We start from the raw sequence: 17,453 nt of genomic DNA on the forward strand, positions 1-17,453 counted from the left end.
GCGCGCGGTAGCGACGTTACGGAACGCGGCGGGACGAACCAATCAGGAGATTCATTTCCGGGTGGCGCGGGCGCCATTTTGTGAGGGTGGATATAAATAGGCGCTGGGGCCCGCCCGCCCGTTCAGTTGCTGCTTAGGAGTGCGGACTGCGCGGCTGTCGTGCGCCGGCCTTGCGGCTCCCGGCTTATCCACGCGGACCGCGACTGCCGAGGGAGGCGCGGCTCGTCGCCGCCGCAGCCTCGGGGAGCCGCGCTTGCTGCCGAGAGCGAGGCCCTGCCTAGGGCGTTAGTGTCCCGGCGCCAGTTTGCAGGGCCCAGGGCCGCCTCGCAGCCATGAGCTACGGCCGCCCGCCTCCCGATGTGGAGGGCATGACCTCCCTCAAGGTGGACAACCTGACCTACCGCACCTCGCCCGACACGCTGAGGCGCGTCTTCGAGAAGTACGGGCGCGTCGGCGACGTGTACATCCCGCGAGACCGCTACACCAAGGAGTCCCGCGGCTTCGCCTTCGTCCGCTTCCACGACAAGCGTGACGCCGAGGACGCCATGGACGCCATGGACGGGGCCGTGCTGGATGGCCGCGAGTTGCGGGTGCAGATGGCGCGCTACGGCCGCCCGCCCGACTCGCACCACAGCCGCCGGGGCCCGCCACCCCGTCGGTACGGCGGCGGCGGCTACGGACGGCGGAGCCGCAGGTGAGCGGGCCCGAGGGCGGAGCGGGAGGCCGGCGGGCACAAAGGTGCGCGGAGCACGTGGAGCGGCTCCTCCCTCGCGGCCTGGGCGGCGGCGGGGCCCGGCCGCGGCGAGCGAGACCCCGCCTCGCGGCGAGGGAAATGGCGCCTGGCAGCCAGATAATGGCGGCGGGGCGGGGAGGGCGGGCGGGGCCGGCGACCTGCCGCTCACTCCGCCGCGGCGCTCGCGTCCCGCCCGCAGCCCTCGGCGCCGCCGCCGCAGCCGGTCCCGAAGCCGGAGCCGTTCCAGGTCCCGAAGCCGCTCTCGCTACAGCCGCTCCAAGTCTCGGTCCCGCACTCGGTCGCGCTCGCGGTCCACCTCCAAGTCCAGATCTGCGCGGAGATCCAAGTCGAAGTCCTCGTCGGTCTCCAGGTCTCGCTCGAGGTCCAGGTCCAGGTCGAGATCCAGAAGTCCTCCCCCCGTGTCCAAGAGAGAATCCAAGTCTAGGTCGCGGTCCAAGAGCCCCCCCAAGTCTCCAGAAGAAGAAGGAGCTGTTTCCTCTTAAGAAAATGGTAATGTCTGCGGGGATCCGAGACACACCCTGAATCCCTTGGGGTATGGAGTAGGTTTTTTGAGCCGTGTTAGCATAAAAGTGACTCCTGTTTAAAGAGTACTACTACTCTGAAGTTACTCGGCTTTGGGAGTAATGCTGAAGAGGGGTCTGCAGAGAGGATTGTGTAAAGCTTTAGTAGTAATGGCTGTTTCATACTGTTTGAGACCTATTAATGAAAATGACTATTTCTTGCTGTTTTTATCCAACGTCTGCATTTTCCCCCTTTAAAGCTGCGGTCTCCTGTTTGATAAAAGAATATTGGCCAGTATTGCAGATTTTAACTGATTTGGCTGATCCTCCAGGGACCAGTTTCTGTGGGCGTGTATTGGAGCAGGTTTGTCTTTAAATGTTAAAGATGCACTATCCTCATAGAGACAAACAATCAGTTCAACTGTTGTTGTACTGACTGGGACTTCTTACTCTAATGGATGTGGCAAAGGAATTGCAATTGAGAAGCAGTGAACTTTTTTGGAACCCCAAAAGAAAGTTACAGGTATTGCACTGGGTGGGGAAAGGATAGTGTGTCTTTAACTCTAAAATTGTTTGGTCCTGTTTTTTTTTAAAGGAAAGGGCCCTCTCAGTAGCTGATTTAAGAACATCCTCAACTGCCAAATAGTTTCATTTTCAAACATCTTAAAGTGTAGACTAATTTCTGATAGCAAGTTTTTGTTTGGATACAGCCCCACCCTGCCCTCCCGTTTTTTCTTTTTCTCCCCTTGCCATTTTTTTTTCTGCCTTGGTTAGTTGGCCAAGAATCATTGGAACATGTGCTGGTGGTAGCCTTTGGGGGAAATTCCCGTTTGGGCCTTTAAAAAATGAAAATGGCCGGGTGGAACCTTCTGTAACCTACTTGTTTCACCAGAGCCTTAGTAAGTACGTGCCTGATACTGAAGCCATGTGCACTTTGGTACATTTGTAGTGGTGGAAGGTAAGCTGAACCTTTTTCTTTTCAAACCTAGATGGATCGGCAAGCAGCTTAACAGGACTTTAGGAGAAAGGACCACAAACTCAGTCCATCGGGTCCGTGGAAGAGTCCTTGGAACAAGCAACTGGCTATTAAAAAGGTTATTTTGTAACATTTGTCTAACTTTTTACTTGTTTTAATCTGCCTCAGGTGGCAAGCTTCATTTTATGTGCCATTTTGTTGCTGTTATTCAAATTTCTTGTAATTTAGTGAGGTGAGCGACTTCAGATTTCATTATTGGATTGGATATTTGAGGTAAAATTTTATTTTTGTTTATAGTGCTGACTTTTTTTGTTTGAAATTAAACAGATTGGTAACCTAATTTGTGGCCTCCTGACTTAATAAGAAAACGTGTACAGCCATTTACACAGCCTAAAGCTGTCAGCAGATTGACTCGACATTGCCTTCACTCCTTAAAATTAAAAACCTACGAAAGTTGGTGTAATTTGTTTATATATGTTATTTACCTTCAGGTCTAAAATGATAATCTGAACCCAAATTTGTATAAAGACTTTTCAGGTGAAAAGACTTATTTTTTTTTTAAAGGATTGTTTACCCAACACAATTCTAATCTCTTCTCTTATGTATTTTTGTGCACTAGGCGCAGTTGTGTAGCAGTTGAGTAATGCTGGTTAGCTGTTAAGGTGGCGTGTTGCAGTGCAGAGTGCTTGGCTGTTTCCTGTTTTCTTCTGATTGCTCCTGTGTAAAGATGCCTTGTCGTGCAGAAACAAATGGCTGTCCAGTTTATTAAAATGCCTGACAACTGCACTTCCAGTCACCCGGGCCTTGCATATAAATAATGGAGCATACAGTGAGCACATCTAGCTGATGATAAATACACCCCCCTTTCCCTCAAAAAAAAATATGGTAAATCTGATCATCCTCATGTATGAACTTTAAAATCAGAAAATGTTAAGGAAGCAAATGGTTTGTAACTTTGTAAGTACTTAAAACATGGTGTATCTTTTGCTTATGAATATTCTGTACTATAACCATTGTTTCTGTAGTTTGATTAAAGTGTTTTCTTGATGTAAGCTTTTGAGAATGTCTTGGTCTTTTTCCTCTAAAGATCTATGTAATTAATTGCTTTGAATGTTAAAGGTAACATACTGAGCAAGATTTTCCTCACTAGGAGAATGTCAGCTGAACCTAAATGCAAAGCTTTTGTCTCCAGTGTCTCATTTCTCAACCTAAGAATATGTCCTACTTTAATGATTGGGAGTAGTCCAAGTGATTTTCAAGTTTTAATTTTGTTAAGTTGTTTATGCTGTCCATGTTAGTGCTAGGCATATCAGTCTTAAGGCCTGCATTTATTTACTCAAGACAAGTCATCTTAATGGCAGGTTACTCAGTCTTGACACTTCCCCAGAACAGCTTGAGGTACATACAATATATTCAGAAACAGTCCTTTGCAAAGGAGATCACCAGCATTTCAACAGTATGTCTTCCTGGAAGAGTAGATTCTGCTATGTCTTCCTTGTCTGCATCAAAAGACTCCAGAGGAACATGGACACATTTCATATCCCACTTGTAGAGCAAGCCTTCAAGTGACCAGTCAGCACTTAGGAGAAATAGATTGTTTTAATGATTTTATGCCTTTTTTTTTCTTTATCATTGTAAACTAAGTAAACAAACATACTCACCTTCTGACTTGGTAGGAAGACCAAAATTGAACTTTGGGGTTCTTCTGCATCAGAAAATATACTGTGGCTAAAATGTTTTCAAAATCTGGGGGAGGAATTGGGGTCCTTTTAGTGAGTTTTGTAAGATGGCTCTCTAGCTAAGTTTGCCATAGGTTAAGCTTACCTTCTGGTTCAAAGAAGACATCAGATGCAAGAATGATGTCTTGTGGTGGCAGAGACAGCAGGTCCTTTGATATGTGGCCCCAGGTAAGGCCTACAACTTGCACCTGTGGCAGGTTATTCATCTGGCAACTTTGCCAACACATATCCAGACAGTGAGGAAACTCAGGGCTGTCAGACAGTATCACTTCAGCACCACATTTTGCAGCCAAAATCCCTGGAAGGCTCACTCCAGCTCCAATCTAAATGAAGATGGCATTTAAGAATTCTGCTACCCCAAATGAGAGTCTCCATATTCTGGGCTGGCTTTGAACTCTGATCCACCTGAGGACTGTGACTAAGGCATACAACACTGCTAGCAGCAAGTGGTCTGAAATCTGAGCTTAGTTGATTTTGGCTGATTTGCTGAAGAGTAGCAGTACGGGCCTGCTTCAATATTAGGTTTTGCTTCCATATTAAGGCAGTTTAGTTTACAATGCAGGTATTTTTGTGCCACTAACTATAGTTTCCAGTAGTATGATCTGGAGTAGAAGCCTTAAACTACATATAGTTCCAGAAAATGTGAATTGCATAGCCAGATTTCCCACTAGCTGGTATTGCTTTTTACAGGCTAACATCTCCAGATCCTCAAGTCACATATTTCTTTAGTAATTTAAAAATGTGAAAACTTCCCAGTTCAGAATTCCAAGGCTGGCCAAACAACCCAGTTTAAAAATACTTCAGAGGCTAGTTAGCATGAAGACTTGAGAACATGACCCAACATTCTAAAAACTCCAGTTACCTCTAAGACAGCTTTGCCTGGCAGAGATCTTCTGTGGAACCACAGGTATTGGGCCAAGACTACTGCACAGGGCCAAACATACATTCCATACTGGACATGCAGAACCTGCAAAGAAAATTTTTGTGAGAGTACTAGCATCAGTTATTACCATGACAATACTGCTCTCCAGTCTGCAACCTACAGGTCTGAAACCATAGTACTTTTATTCCTATGTAGCCCAGGCTGCCCTCAATCCTGCCTCAGCCTCCTCCTGAGTGGTGCTGGGATTACAGGAATGTACCACAGCACACCTGGATTGAACCCAGGACTTAATGGATGACAGCCCTAACCTCTCCAAAAGCATTTTACTTTTATGTTTATGGGTGTTTTGTCTACATGTGTATGTATATGTACTACTTGCATGACTGGTGCCTCTGAAACTAGAAGGTGTTGTATTCCCTAAAACTAGCCCAGGTCCTTTGCAAAAACAGAAAGTGTCCTTAACCACTAAGCCATAGAGACAGCCCCTCCATAAGCATTTAAATTGAGAATCAGGGACAGTTGCAACTTTGTGGACTAGACTGTACACTGTACATATTACATACTCGACAATGATCAGCACTTTGGGTTGGTAATAAATGCTATAACAGGGCTAGAGAGATGGTTCAGCAGTTAGGAGCACTGTCTGCTCTTCCAGAGGTCCTGAGTTCAATTCCCCACAACAACATGGTGGCTCACAAGCATCTATAACAACCTGATGACCTCTTATGGCATGCAGGTGTACATGTAGAGTGCTTGTACGTAAATAATCTTAAAAAATAATAAATGCTACAGCAGTAAAACAGGATGATACGTAGCAGACCACAGGCAAGTGCCTGTGGTCTGACCAAGCAAGTGCCTCAGTCTGACCACAGCCCACCAGCATAACTAAAAGATTGAAGGTTTATTGACCTGTGCATCTTACTGGCCACAGAAGCTTAGAATTACTTCTAAGTACAAGAAGATACTGGAAATTTTCTTTTAAAAAAACAAACAAAAAAAAACAAACATAGCTATCTTTCAAAGTTTATGTTTACTTTGTTGGAGGAAGGGGCATGTTGAGGTCTGAGGACAACTTGTGAAAGCTGTCTCCTTCCAAAACCATGTGGGATATAGGAATAGAATTCAGATTCAACCGAACCTTTACCTAAGCCACCTCTTCAGCCTTACTTATTTTGGGGGGTTTGTTTTTTCAAGACAGGGTTTCTCTGTGTTGACCTGGAACTCACTCTGTAAAGCAGGCTGGCCCCGAACTCTCAAGATATCCTGCCTTTATTGGGACCAAAGGTGTGTGCCACCACTGCTCAGCTCCCTCCACCCCAAACCCTCTTTTAGGCAGTGTCTCTTGTAGCTCAAGAGCTGGTTTCCAACTCACTATGTAGCCTAGGATGACTGTGAGCTTCTCATCTTCCTGACTCTACCTGCTAAGTACTAGGATTGCAGCTATGTGCCAGCACACCTAATTTCATAAGCTGCTGGGAACCAAACCCAGACTTTCTTGCATGCTAGATATCCACTGTAACAACCGAGCCACGCCTCTTTCAGCCCTGTACCGGAAGATTTTCAACTCAAGCACAATTTAGATGTGGTATGCCCTGCCTGTCCTAGAAAGACATCCCACAGGAGGAGGCATGCGTGGAGCTGAATCCTAAAGTATAAAATCAAGCCTTTGGAAAGAACTAGTCATTCAGAGTGTGGTTCCCACTTGTGATTCTATCACACAGGAGGAAGGTTCAAATATATAGCAAATCAAAGGCCAACCAGGGCTAGACTTCTAGATCCTGTGTGGAAAAAAAAAAAAAAAAAAAATCCAAAAGCAAACAATTGGAATCTGGGGAACATTTAGAAGGGGAGAAAGGTGTTTTTGGAGTGAGCGTCCCCTGGCTCAAACTCCAGATCCAGCTGTGTGATTTCACAGGACATACTTGTCAGGGATTCAGTCTCTCAGCTGCAGATACTTATCCACAGGGTAAATGCCAGGCACAGAGCACTACATATTAGCAACAGAAATCTAAACTGCCACCTTGTTTTCTGCAGGAAAGTGTGCCCCTGACAGGGTGGCAAAAAAAAAGAGCAAAAAAGGGTATCAAAGCTGTAGAGGAATCAGCTGAATCTAACTTCCTCATCCAGTCCTCTGACAAACAGGGAATGGGTGGGTATGGTGGTAAACTGGCCACTCCAGCACTGCAGAGGAGGGGGACTGAGACAAGAGGGCCCAACCTCAGGGCCAGTCAGACCTAAATATCAAAGCCCTATTTAAAAAGAATAATAAAGAGCCAGGCGCAGTGGAACACACCTGTAATCCCAGCATTCTGGGAGGTAGAGGCAGGCAGATCTCTGTGAGCTCGAGACAAGTCTACAGAGTGAGTCCCGGACAGCCAAGGCTACATAGAGAAACCCTGTCTCGAAAAACCAAAACAAAAAAGGGGGGGTCCTCTGCTTTTCCAGAGGACCAGGGTTCAATTCCCAGCACCTATATGGCAACTAGTAAACTGTTTGCTGTATCTTCAGTTCCAAGTGACCTAACACCCCCTTTTGGTTCATATGAAGACAGAGACATACATGCAGGCAAAACACCCTTAATCATAAAATATAAATATAGCCTGATGTAGTGACACAACCATTTAGTCTTAAAACTTGGGAGGCTGAGGCAGGCCCATCTCTGAGTTCAAAGCCAGCCAAAGCTGCGTAGACTTTGTCTCAAAAAAGAATAATCAACATAAAAACAAACTTTATTTGGAGAGCATGAAGGGAAGTTAATCCTGAGAGTGGAGAAGGGAAGAAGTATGAAGAACACTGGAAAATGAACGGACTGGAAAAGCCACCGAGAAACACTGTTTTATTTTTACTTAACATACAAATATGTAGTGGCACGTCTGTGATCCCAGCACTCAGGGCGGCAGAGGGAGGCAGATCCTGTGAGTTTGAGGCCAGCCTGGTCTATAAAGCAAGTCCAGGACAACCAAGGCTACAAAGAAGGGAAAAAAAGTATGTATACATATATAGTTTAAATGAAGTTACAGGGGACTAGAAAGATGAATCAACAGTTCAAAGTGCTTTCAGCTTTTCATTTTTGAGACAAAGTAGGTATGCAGCCCGGGGTGTCCTGGAACTGGCTATGCTGGCCTCAAATTCCCAGTGATCCTCTTGCCTCTGCCTCATGAACGATAAGGATTAAAGGAGGGATTAAGGGCACGGGCCACCTGGAAAAAAAGAAAAAGAAAAAGAAAAGAGCAGGGTATGGTGGTGCCAGGCTTTAATCCATTTGAAAGACAGAAGTAGGGGAGCTGGAGAGATGGCTCAGTGCTTAAGAGCACTGTCTGCTCTTCCAGAGGTCCTGAGTTCAACTCCCAGCAACCACATGGTGGCTGACAAGCACCTATAATGGGATCTGATGCAATTATAGTGTTCATATGTATAAATAAATAAATCTTTAAAATAAAGATTGCCATCTTGTTAAAAAAAAAAGAAAGAAAGACAAAAGTAGGCAGGTCTCTGGTAGTTCTAGGAAACTCACTAAATAATGAAATCCCATATCAAAAAATAAGTATCAGTGCCTAAACATGATATTCTGACTCATAATATTATATATACACATGCTGATAACATACAACCATACAATGTACTGAGTGTTGAGGACAGCCTGAGTAAAGGCCTAGCCCGGGAGACTTTTACCCTGAGTACAATAACCGCAGATTTTTGTATAAAAAAACTATCTATTCATAGAGAGTATCTACTCCCTAAATTTAGAAGGCAATTCTAGAGTTTTTGACATGAAGACATTTGGAGGCTACAGGAAACAAGTTGAGTTTTGGCCTGCCTCTTATGCTGTCTTTCTCTTTAACTGAGGCCAAAAGCTTTTACTGAGCTTCTGAGGCAGGACAGACAGGAAAAATAAGGACCACATGGGAAAGCTCTCATCCTGGAATCTGGCTAAAGTCTCATCAGGTAAAGGGTCAAATTTCAGTACAACTAAGAAAATTCAACGTGAAGTTTGTCTACAGAGGAGCAATATTCCTTATAGAGAGATATTTCAAACCAGAATGTTAAAATATTGAAGAATCAGTCAGGCATGGTGGCACACCCTTAATCCCAGCACATAGGAAGGAGCATAGATGCGTCTCTGTGGGTTCAAGACCAGCCTGGTCTACAGATCAAGTTCCGGACAGCCACAGCCACAGTGAGGCTGTCTCAAAAACAAACAACAAAAACAAAAACCGAAGCTTCATATGGCCAAAGTGTGTCTGACCTTTAAATGTAACCTCACATCTTTTCCAGCTGTAACATGGAAATTTCTGAGAATCTCCCAAGATTATAAACATGTCAACACCCTTAGGACCTAGTATCCTTAAAGTTTCTTGTAGAAATAAGGTTTTGGCATCCATCACTGTAATCCCTCCCGTGCAACGCACCTCTATTGTCTTAGTAACTAAAAGGATTTTAAGAAATCCCTTACATGGTTTAACTGCAGAAGCTGCCAAATTCATGCATATGGCAATTAAAACACTTCAAAGTTTTCTGACTTGCAAGGACTGTTCCCATGCCTTTTGTGTCCTTTTCCTAAGTCTCTGTTAACTCCCAAACTTAAATCCAGGTTATAATGTTAATACCCTCCAAGTCTGCTTCATACTGATTTGCCCTGAAAAGTTTTTCTCTAGTATGTAGTCAAGAATCTCTGCTCCGATGGGTGTTAGAGGCGGCTGGGGGTGTAGAAAGGGTGATGTCTTTAGTCCCAGCACTAGGGAGGCAGAGGCACGCTGATCCCTGAGTTCGAGGCCAGACTGGTCTACAGCGTGAGTTCCAGAACAGGCCAGGTTAACAGAGAAACCCTGTCTCAAACAAACAAGATAAAAATCTCTACTTCGCTTGGGTAGAAGTCTCTGGAAAGAAACGCGGGCTGCTACAGGGTTGTACCTTGTGCTCCCACTGCTACTGCCAGGAACCCCAACCTACTGGGCCAGCTGTTAACATGACAACATGAAAATCCTTTGTAAAACCTTACTGGAACAGTTACTATTGAAGGCTTACGGTAGCTACGGACTCAGGGGAGCAAGCCTGGGAAAATGCAGAAAACTTTATTGGGGTGTTAGGAGACGGGAATCCCTGGTCCCAAAACTTACACCAAGTGAGAATTACGGGGTTGAGTATGACTCAGTGGCGCAACTTTTGCCTAATATGTATGAGATCTTGGGTTCGAACCCCAGCACTGCTTCAGACAGCCAGAGATGTGTGTGTGTGAGTGAGCAGGGGTTTAAGATATATTGATAAGTGCTTCAAAGTTCAAAGTTAGCATAAGACAAGACAGCCACTTTCCTGGAACGGTCCCCTAAATGTCTCACTGGAGCACGTTTAAGCCATCACCGGGCTTCATACTAAACCTGATGCTCCCGAACGAGGCCGAGAACCGAGGGTTCCCCATTCCCTATGCTCCAATCAGAGGGTGCTTCCACGTGGGTGTGCCGCCGCACGCACCTGCGGGACGCGGACCTCCAGCACGTCCCTGTCAGCTCCGGGGCCAGACTCATCCCGGAACCGAAAGCGCTGGGCCCCGGACATAAGGCCGCGCTCGCCCGGAAGGGTGTCGGGGGACCCCGGGTCAGGGGGCGGTGGGAGATACACGGGAAGGGCAGCCGGCCGGGACGTTCTCCGAAGGAAACACCGAAGCAGGCGGCAGCCGCGGCGGGCCTGGCCGGAAGCGGACGGCAAGGAAGCGACGCACAGCCGGAAGTGCTGCGCAGGACGCCGCAGGGAGGGGCAGGGCGGCAGCGACGCGACCTTCTCAACATGGCGCCCAATCGGCGCGCGTGAAGGCGGATCTCGCACGTCGCTGAGGCCAATGGCGGACCGCAAGAGGCGGTGGGGCGGGGAGGACGGCCGCTGCTCGCCCAACCCGAAGCTCCGCTGGCCGCTGGGGAGTGAATTTTCTGGAAGGCGACTTTAAAGGCGCCGGGCCGGAGCGAAGGGCGTTTCGGTGCCGCGCCAGCCGGAGAAGACGCATTTGGTGGCAGGAAGCGAGCCGCGTCGAGGTCGTGGCGGAACCAGACGGTGACCCCCTCAGGATGAACCACAAGAGCAAGAAACGCATCCGTGAGGCCAAGCGGAGTGCGCGGCCCGAGCTCAAGGACTCGCTTGACTGGACGCGGCACAACTACTACGAGAGCTACCCGCTGAGCCCGGCGGCCGTGCCGGTGAGCGGGGCGCGGGACACCCAGTGCGCGGCCCCCGGGCGGGGCCTCCCACGCAGCGGCTGTCCACCTCCGGTGCCGGCTACCCGAGGGCCGCTTGTCCCTGGACCCCTTGGGTCGACGGCCCCGCCGCCGGGCTGTCAAAGCTCGCTCGTTAATGGGAGCTTCGAGCCCCTCCCTCCCTCGAAGGGGTGTCTGTGGGTGCGACGTGCTCACTCTCACGCACGTGGGCCTCCCTCCCTCCATCCCTCCCCCTTGGAGGAGCCAGAGGCTGGCTCACTGCTAATGTGTGTCGTTGCTAATTGGCCCCGTGGGACACCTTTAGCCGCCACCGGACTTCTTCCTGTGTTTTAACGGGACGGGTCTTTTTGTTGTTCCTCTCCCCAGGATAACGTGGAGAGAGCAGATGCGTTACAGCTGTCGGTGGAAGAATTTGTAGAGCGGTACGAAAGGCCTTACAAGCCCGTGGTTCTGTTGAATGCTCAAGAGGGCTGGTCCGCACAGGAGAAATGGACTCTGGAGCGCCTCAAAAGGAAATACCGGAACCAGAAGTTCAAGTGTGGTGAGGATAATGACGGCTACTCAGTGAAGATGAAGATGAAATACTACATCGAGTACATGGAGAGCACCCGTGATGACAGTCCCCTTTACATCTTTGATAGTAGCTATGGTGAACACCCCAAAAGAAGGAAACTTTTGGAAGACTACAAGGTGCCCAAGTTTTTCACGGATGATCTTTTCCAATACGCGGGGGAGAAGCGCAGACCCCCTTACAGGTAAAGTATACAACAGCAAGTGTTCAAAATTCTTCAACAGTGCAGGGGTCGTGGTGGTGCACGCCTCTAATCCCAGCCCTCCGGAGGCAGAGGCAGGTGGATCTCTGTGAGTTCCTGGCCATCCTCCTCTACAGAGGGAGTTCCAGAACAGCCAAGGCTACACAAAGAAACCCTGCCTGGGAAAAACCACACACAAACACAATTCCCCCCCCCCCCAAAAAAAAGAACAAACAAACCAACAGCAATAAAAGTCCCAAAAACCTTTTAGCAGAACTCAGTCTAACCTTGTGAAAGCAGAGAGGGGATCTTCCCTGCACTTTAACTGCATACATGTGTGCCAGTTTGAGCCTGGTGTTCGAGGAGGTCAGAAGAGGGCATCAGGTCCTCGGGAACTGGAATGATGGATAGTTGTGAGCCATCATCCCCATGTGGGTGTTGAGAATTGAACCTTGGATCTCTGGAGGATTCAGTGTTCCGAAAAGGAGCCATTTCTTCAGCCCAGCCCAGGGCATTCAAATGTGCATGAATGTGGAACCACTGCTTTATAAAGGAAGTCTTATTTATATTTTTACAAGTGTGTTATCTTTTTTCTTTTTTAAGACAGTCTCAGTATATAGCCCTGGCTGGCCTGTAACTCATTATGTAGGCCAGGCTGGCCTCAAACTCACAGAGATCAGCCTACCCCTGCCTCCAAGTGCCAGGATTAAAGATATCTGAAATTATGCCCAGCTTGGTTTTGGTTTTTTGAGAAGGGGTCTTTCTGTGTAGCTCTGGCTGGCCTGTACGGACAGATCCACCAGCTTCTGCCTCTAGGGTGCTGGAATTAAAAGCTTGGGCCACCATGTCCAGCTTATAAAGTCCAGCAACAATTTAAAAATCTGGGTTTGTTTTTTTTTTTTCCGGGTAGAAATCAGTCCACATATAAATTCAGTTAATGTAATCCAGCAGTTGTACAGTCTCTGAAGACAGTATAGTGTATGCTAGTGTATTATGGGGACTTTTATGTCATGTACATTTCAGATTACACTTCATGTTTTCATGTTTACATCTATAGGTGGTTTGTGATGGGGCCGCCACGCTCTGGCACTGGGATTCACATTGACCCCCTGGGAACCAGCGCCTGGAATGCCTTAGTTCAGGGCCACAAGCGCTGGTGCCTGTTCCCAACGAGCGCGCCCCGAGAGCTCATCAAGGTGACCCGAGAGGAAGGCGGGAGCCAACAAGATGAAGCAATTACCTGGTTTAATGTTATTTATCCCCGGACACAGCTTCCCACCTGGCCACCTGAATTCAAGCCCCTGGAGATATTACAGAAACCAGGAGAAACTGTCTTTGTACCAGGTATAGATGAGCTGGAAGAAACTTGCCAGCTCTCGCTGTATTCCATAACTGCACTGAATTGTCATTTCGGAGTAGAATCATAGGATGAGACAAAAAGTCCCTCTCAGTCTGCTGGGCATGTGTGTGCGCGCCCATACACACATACACACACCCTGTGATGGTGGGGTTAGGGTCTTAAGCCCAAAGGGAGTGCGTCTCCATGTCCCACGTGCCTGTGTCTGAGTGGTAGTCCAGGGTCTGCCTGCTTTCTGTGGCTTTTTGCTAGAGGGCAGAACTGGCTGGGCTGACTTGGAAAATCTCAGGCAGACAGAGCTACACTTGGACACATGAAGTTTGCAGAACTGAGTGTTTAAGGGCTGGGGGTCCTCCTAGAACTTTTGCTTTACAATATTAGTCACAACTTTGGGTCAACAGGAGTCAACACACTTAGCTCTGCCGTTTAGGGGCCATAAACTGGAAAAAGTAAGGGCTTGCCTCTGCTGAGTTAGACACCAGGTGTCTGCGGGGCTGATCATTACTGAATTCTTTATTTGTTGGCTTTCAGGGGGATGGTGGCATGTTGTCCTCAATCTTGACACCACCATTGCCATCACCCAGAACTTTGCCAGTAGTACCAACTTCCCTGTTGTGTGGCACAAGACGGTAAGAGGGAGACCAAAGTTATCAAGGAAGTGGTATAGGTGAGAAGCTTTTTTTCTCTTCTGCTCTGTTCCAGTTCCTTCCCCAGAGATGAACAGGGGAGAGTTCTCTGCTGCAATAAAGTGTTTGGTGCCGGCTGGGGCCTGTAAACCTGGATAGAGAGGGCTCAAGGTCAGGGCTAGTTGTCAGGGTGTCTGCTAGCCTCCAGGTGGCAGGGTGCAGCTCTGCATGTTGGTCAAAATCAGTCAAAACATGGTCACAGTTGGGATCGTTTCTCATTTTGTTTTCACGCTGTTTCTCCCTTTTCCTTACTTTTTTAATTTTTTTTTTTTTTTTGGTTTGTTATTTTTTAAAGATATAGTACTAGCAAAAAAAAAAAAAAAAAACAACAACAACAACAACAAAAACCATCATTGAGGTTTTTATTTTACCCGGAAACATTATTCATTTGCACTTACTACCTTCAGTTCTTGTGAGGCAACTGCCCTGGAGACTTAGCTCCTCTGTTTATCCACAGAACAGATACAGCACGGGCAGCGGCAGTGCAAGCCACCCCCAGCCACCCCGTGCCACTGTGTCCCAACCCTGACCTGGAGGGACCAGCTCTCGGGGTAAGAGAGGGATTCTGGCTTGCTCAGTGCTCTGCCTCTGCTGAGAGGCCAGCAAGGGTGGTGGCTTCTGTTCCCCTGGACTCAAGGGCAAGAGGCCTACTCACTCTGCCCTATAGGCCGCTGTGTGCTGCAGAGAGGCCACTCTGAGGCCTTTGCAACAGCAGGTCCTTTGTCGCTGGTCACAGTGGACATCAGGTTAGGTTGCTGCAGGGGAGGGCTGCTGCTTTTAGTCAGCTTGGTTTCTCTCTCCAGGTGAGGGGGTGGTCTCTCGTGTGACATCTTATTTCTTATAAACCTAATTATTTCTGCTCTTTCTAGTATAATCTAACCAGCTCCCACCCCCTTCACTAGCTCTGTGCTGAGGGAAGGAAAGGCTTTAAAAAAAAATAAAAGGAAAAGGAAAAAAAAGTCAGTCAGAAAAGGTTTAGGGAGAAAAGTAGGAAAAGAAGCTGTTTCTCCCAAGGGAAAAATTCAAGGACCACCCCCTGCAGAGATGTGTGGCTGGTGCTCATGCAGGCCTCTGGCACTAGGGTGTTGTTTTTCTTCAGCGAACGTGGGCGGCCTGTGTGGTCTGTCCTTGCCCAGTTGTGTCTCCTGGAGCCCCTCCAGCCAAGACATTGGGCACATCCAGGTGCCGTAAACAATGGAGGCTTCCACGTTGAGTCTGTCGTTCTGACTGGGTGTTGCCACCAGCTGTTGCCTCCCTGAGAACAGTTCCTCTTGTCCTTCAGGATCCTGAAGCAGGAGCACCCTGAGCTGGCTGTCCTGGCTGATGCTGTTGACCTCCAGGAATCTACCGGCATCGCTTCTGACAGCTCCAGTGACTCTTCCAGCTCCTCCAGCTCAAGCTCCTCAGACACAGACTCAGAGGTGAGGCGCGTGCCTGCCCGGGGCCCCGTCAGTCCACGGGGAGTGCAGCGCAGGTGCCTCGCTCACGTTCTCCAAGGGCCACAGGTTTGCTTGTTTCCATAACTGCACCCATTTCACAGCTGCACACATTTGTATAAGCTGACCTGTTGCAGAGGTGCCTGGGGTGTCTGGAGTCGGGTGATCACAATGGCCTTGTGATCATAGCCAGCACACAGCAGTGTCAGGGTTTAGAGTCTTTGTTCTGACCACAACCCTTGTTAGAAAATTTCCCCCTGGTTGGCAACATGGACCCAGTGGCCTACTTTAGTTCACACTAGTTCAAAGGTGACAGGCCAGCCTCAGACTCACAGAGATCTGCCTGCCTCTGCCTCCCTAGTGCTGGGATTAAAAGTTTTTTGTTCTGTATTTTTGAGTGTCTCACTCTGACTGTGGCTTCCCTGGAACTCAGTCTGTAGTTATGCAGGAAGCCTGTTCAGCCTTGCATCCACAGAAATCCACCTGCCTTAGCTCCCAAATCGAGGCATGCACCATCACACCTTCTTAGTCTTTTCTATTTTAATATTCTGGCCTGAAATATCTCTCTATAAAGAACATTGTTCTGTAACAAATTTCACAGTAAATTTTGTCCTTTAGAAGAGCAGAAAAATGCTCTTGGCCAGTTGTGCTGCCTCTCCAGTGCCCACAGAGTCTGCTCTTGCCTTGGCTTACTATGTGTGTGCCTGTGCACACAGCGTTAACCGTAGCATATGTGGACGGCCGAGAAAGACTTGAGGGAGTCGTTTCTCTTTCCATGTGAGCCCCAGGGATTGAGGCCAGGTTATGAAGCTTAGTGTCAAGAGCCCAGATGCCCTTACCCAGCCAGTGAGCCGTCTCACCGGCCTGAAGTGTCTCTCCTCTCTGTCCAGTGTGAATCCGGGTCTGAAGGTGATGGGACAACACACCGCCGGAAGAAGAGGAGAACGTGCAGCGTGGTGGGGAACGGGGACACTACCTCACAGGACGACTGCGTGAGCAAAGAGCGCAGCTCCTCCAGGTGACCTCGGGTGGCAGCTGCGTGTCAGGATGTGCTCGCAGCCCTGGGGCCAGTCCGTTGGAACCTGCAGAACAAGGACATTCAGAATGGGAATTGGTAGCATTTGGTACAGTGGCTTTTTCTCCATGGTCATGTCTTTTATTGTAAGGGCAAAGTTGTGTGGATGGTGCCAATGAAGCCCTTTACCTATTTAATAAAATGACTCCATTTTATATCCTGGACAGTTTTCCTTCGGGCACACTAGAGTTGCCCTGTGTTCCTTTCCTGTGGTATGCGGGGGAGGGGGGCTACTGGGGGGAGGCTGCCTCACTAGTGTGTCTCCTGTTGGGAGGCGAAGAGAGAACAGTAGGGGAATTACTGAATTACTCTGAAGGCTGAACAGACTTGCTGTATAATATCTTACTCATCTGTCCAGACTTGTTTTTCTGTTTCTCATTTTTATTTTATTTTATTTTTGTTTTTTGAGCAGGGTTTCTCTGTAACAGCTCTGGCTGTCCTGGAATTCTCTCTGTAGACCTTGAACTCACAAGAGAACGAGCTGCCTCTGTCTCCTGAGTGCTGGGATTAAAGGCATGTGCCACCATTCTGGCCTTTGTTTCTCTTCTTAAACTAGATTGAATCTAAGTAAGTCAAATAAGGGTGGTGCACACCTTTAATCCCAATACTTGGGAGTTCAAGGCCAGTCTGGTACACAGAGTTCTGGGACAGCCAGGGCTACACAGAGAAACTCTGTCTCAAAGAGAGAGAGATAAAGACAAAGAGACAGAAAATTGGATCTCAGTAAGTTAAACCCCAAAATAAAAAATCTGCTGGCACCTACCTGCCCTGTGTGGAGTGATAGGCCCAGTGTTTACCTTTCTTGTATGTACCTGAGAAGTGTTCTAACTTAGGATGTAGGAGATGGTGAGTGACATTCTGGTGCTTCACTGGTACAGATGACAGTTCTATTGCCTTCCTTTGTCCCTAATCACTGATCTCACCACGATGATAGTTACGCATTGACTGCATAATAAAAGCCCAGGATTCTGGCTTTTCCTTTTCTACATCCTCTTTGGTGTGACTGGAATTCAGTGGGGGAGAATCACATTGTCTTCCTCAGTTGGATCTGTGGGCCTAGTGTGCATTTCTCTACCCTGGTTGTCCTTTTTC

At 48.0% G+C, this 17,453-nt stretch overlaps 3 protein-coding genes across 11 annotated transcripts; 2 read left to right on the plus strand and 1 right to left on the minus strand.

Annotated features, from left to right (window-relative positions):
• Nucleotides 1–127: 127 nt before the first annotated feature.
• Srsf2 (serine and arginine rich splicing factor 2) lies at nt 128–3,282 on the plus strand. Of its 5 annotated transcripts, XR_009592719.1 has the most exons (5): nt 128–694; nt 933–1,243; nt 1,515–1,618; nt 2,244–2,348; nt 2,850–3,282. XR_009592719.1 is itself a non-coding variant. In XM_021627734.2 (3 exons), exons 1-2 carry the CDS (start codon nt 333–335, stop codon nt 1,234–1,236), a joined length of 666 nt encoding a protein of 221 aa, XP_021483409.1. In that variant the 5' UTR covers nt 128–332; the 3' UTR covers nt 1,237–1,243; nt 1,515–3,282. The 5 variants fall into 5 exon arrangements, 1 of the variants encoding a protein (XP_021483409.1); XR_009592718.1 differs by having other exon boundaries at nt 1,515–2,348; XR_002475976.2 differs by lacking the exon at nt 2,850–3,282 and having other exon boundaries at nt 2,244–2,381.
• A 197-nt stretch (nt 3,283–3,479) lies between these two features.
• Mettl23 (methyltransferase 23, arginine) lies at nt 3,480–10,569 on the minus strand. Its single transcript, XM_021627744.2, has 5 exons — nt 10,322–10,569; nt 4,832–4,936; nt 4,055–4,292; nt 3,892–3,976; nt 3,480–3,809 (listed from the first exon to the last, which is right to left on the minus strand). The coding sequence occupies exons 1-5, from the start codon at nt 10,403–10,405 to the stop codon at nt 3,644–3,646; spliced, it is 678 nt and encodes a 225-aa protein (XP_021483419.1). The 5' UTR covers nt 10,406–10,569; the 3' UTR covers nt 3,480–3,643.
• Nucleotides 10,570–10,657: 88 nt separating this feature from the next.
• Nucleotides 10,658–16,516, plus strand: Jmjd6 (jumonji domain containing 6, arginine demethylase and lysine hydroxylase). 5 transcript variants are annotated; one of them, XM_021627740.2, is made up of 7 exons: nt 10,658–11,037; nt 11,422–11,810; nt 12,865–13,151; nt 13,696–13,793; nt 14,313–14,401; nt 15,133–15,271; nt 16,177–16,516. In XM_021627740.2, exons 1-7 carry the CDS (start codon nt 10,909–10,911, stop codon nt 16,306–16,308), a joined length of 1,263 nt encoding a protein of 420 aa, XP_021483415.1. In that variant the 5' UTR covers nt 10,658–10,908; the 3' UTR covers nt 16,309–16,516. The 5 variants fall into 5 exon arrangements, 4 of the variants coding, with proteins under 4 accessions (XP_021483415.1, XP_021483416.1, XP_060242314.1 ...); XR_009592716.1 differs by having other exon boundaries at nt 10,760–11,037; nt 13,696–13,831; nt 14,308–14,401; nt 16,177–16,223; XM_060386331.1 differs by having other exon boundaries at nt 10,760–11,037; nt 15,133–15,355.
• Nucleotides 16,517–17,453: the final 937 nt, after the last annotated feature.

The sequence above is a fragment of the Meriones unguiculatus genome, chromosome 7, assembly GCF_030254825.1.
Source record: "Meriones unguiculatus strain TT.TT164.6M chromosome 7, Bangor_MerUng_6.1, whole genome shotgun sequence".
Lineage (NCBI taxonomy): Eukaryota > Metazoa > Chordata > Mammalia > Rodentia > Muridae > Meriones > Meriones unguiculatus.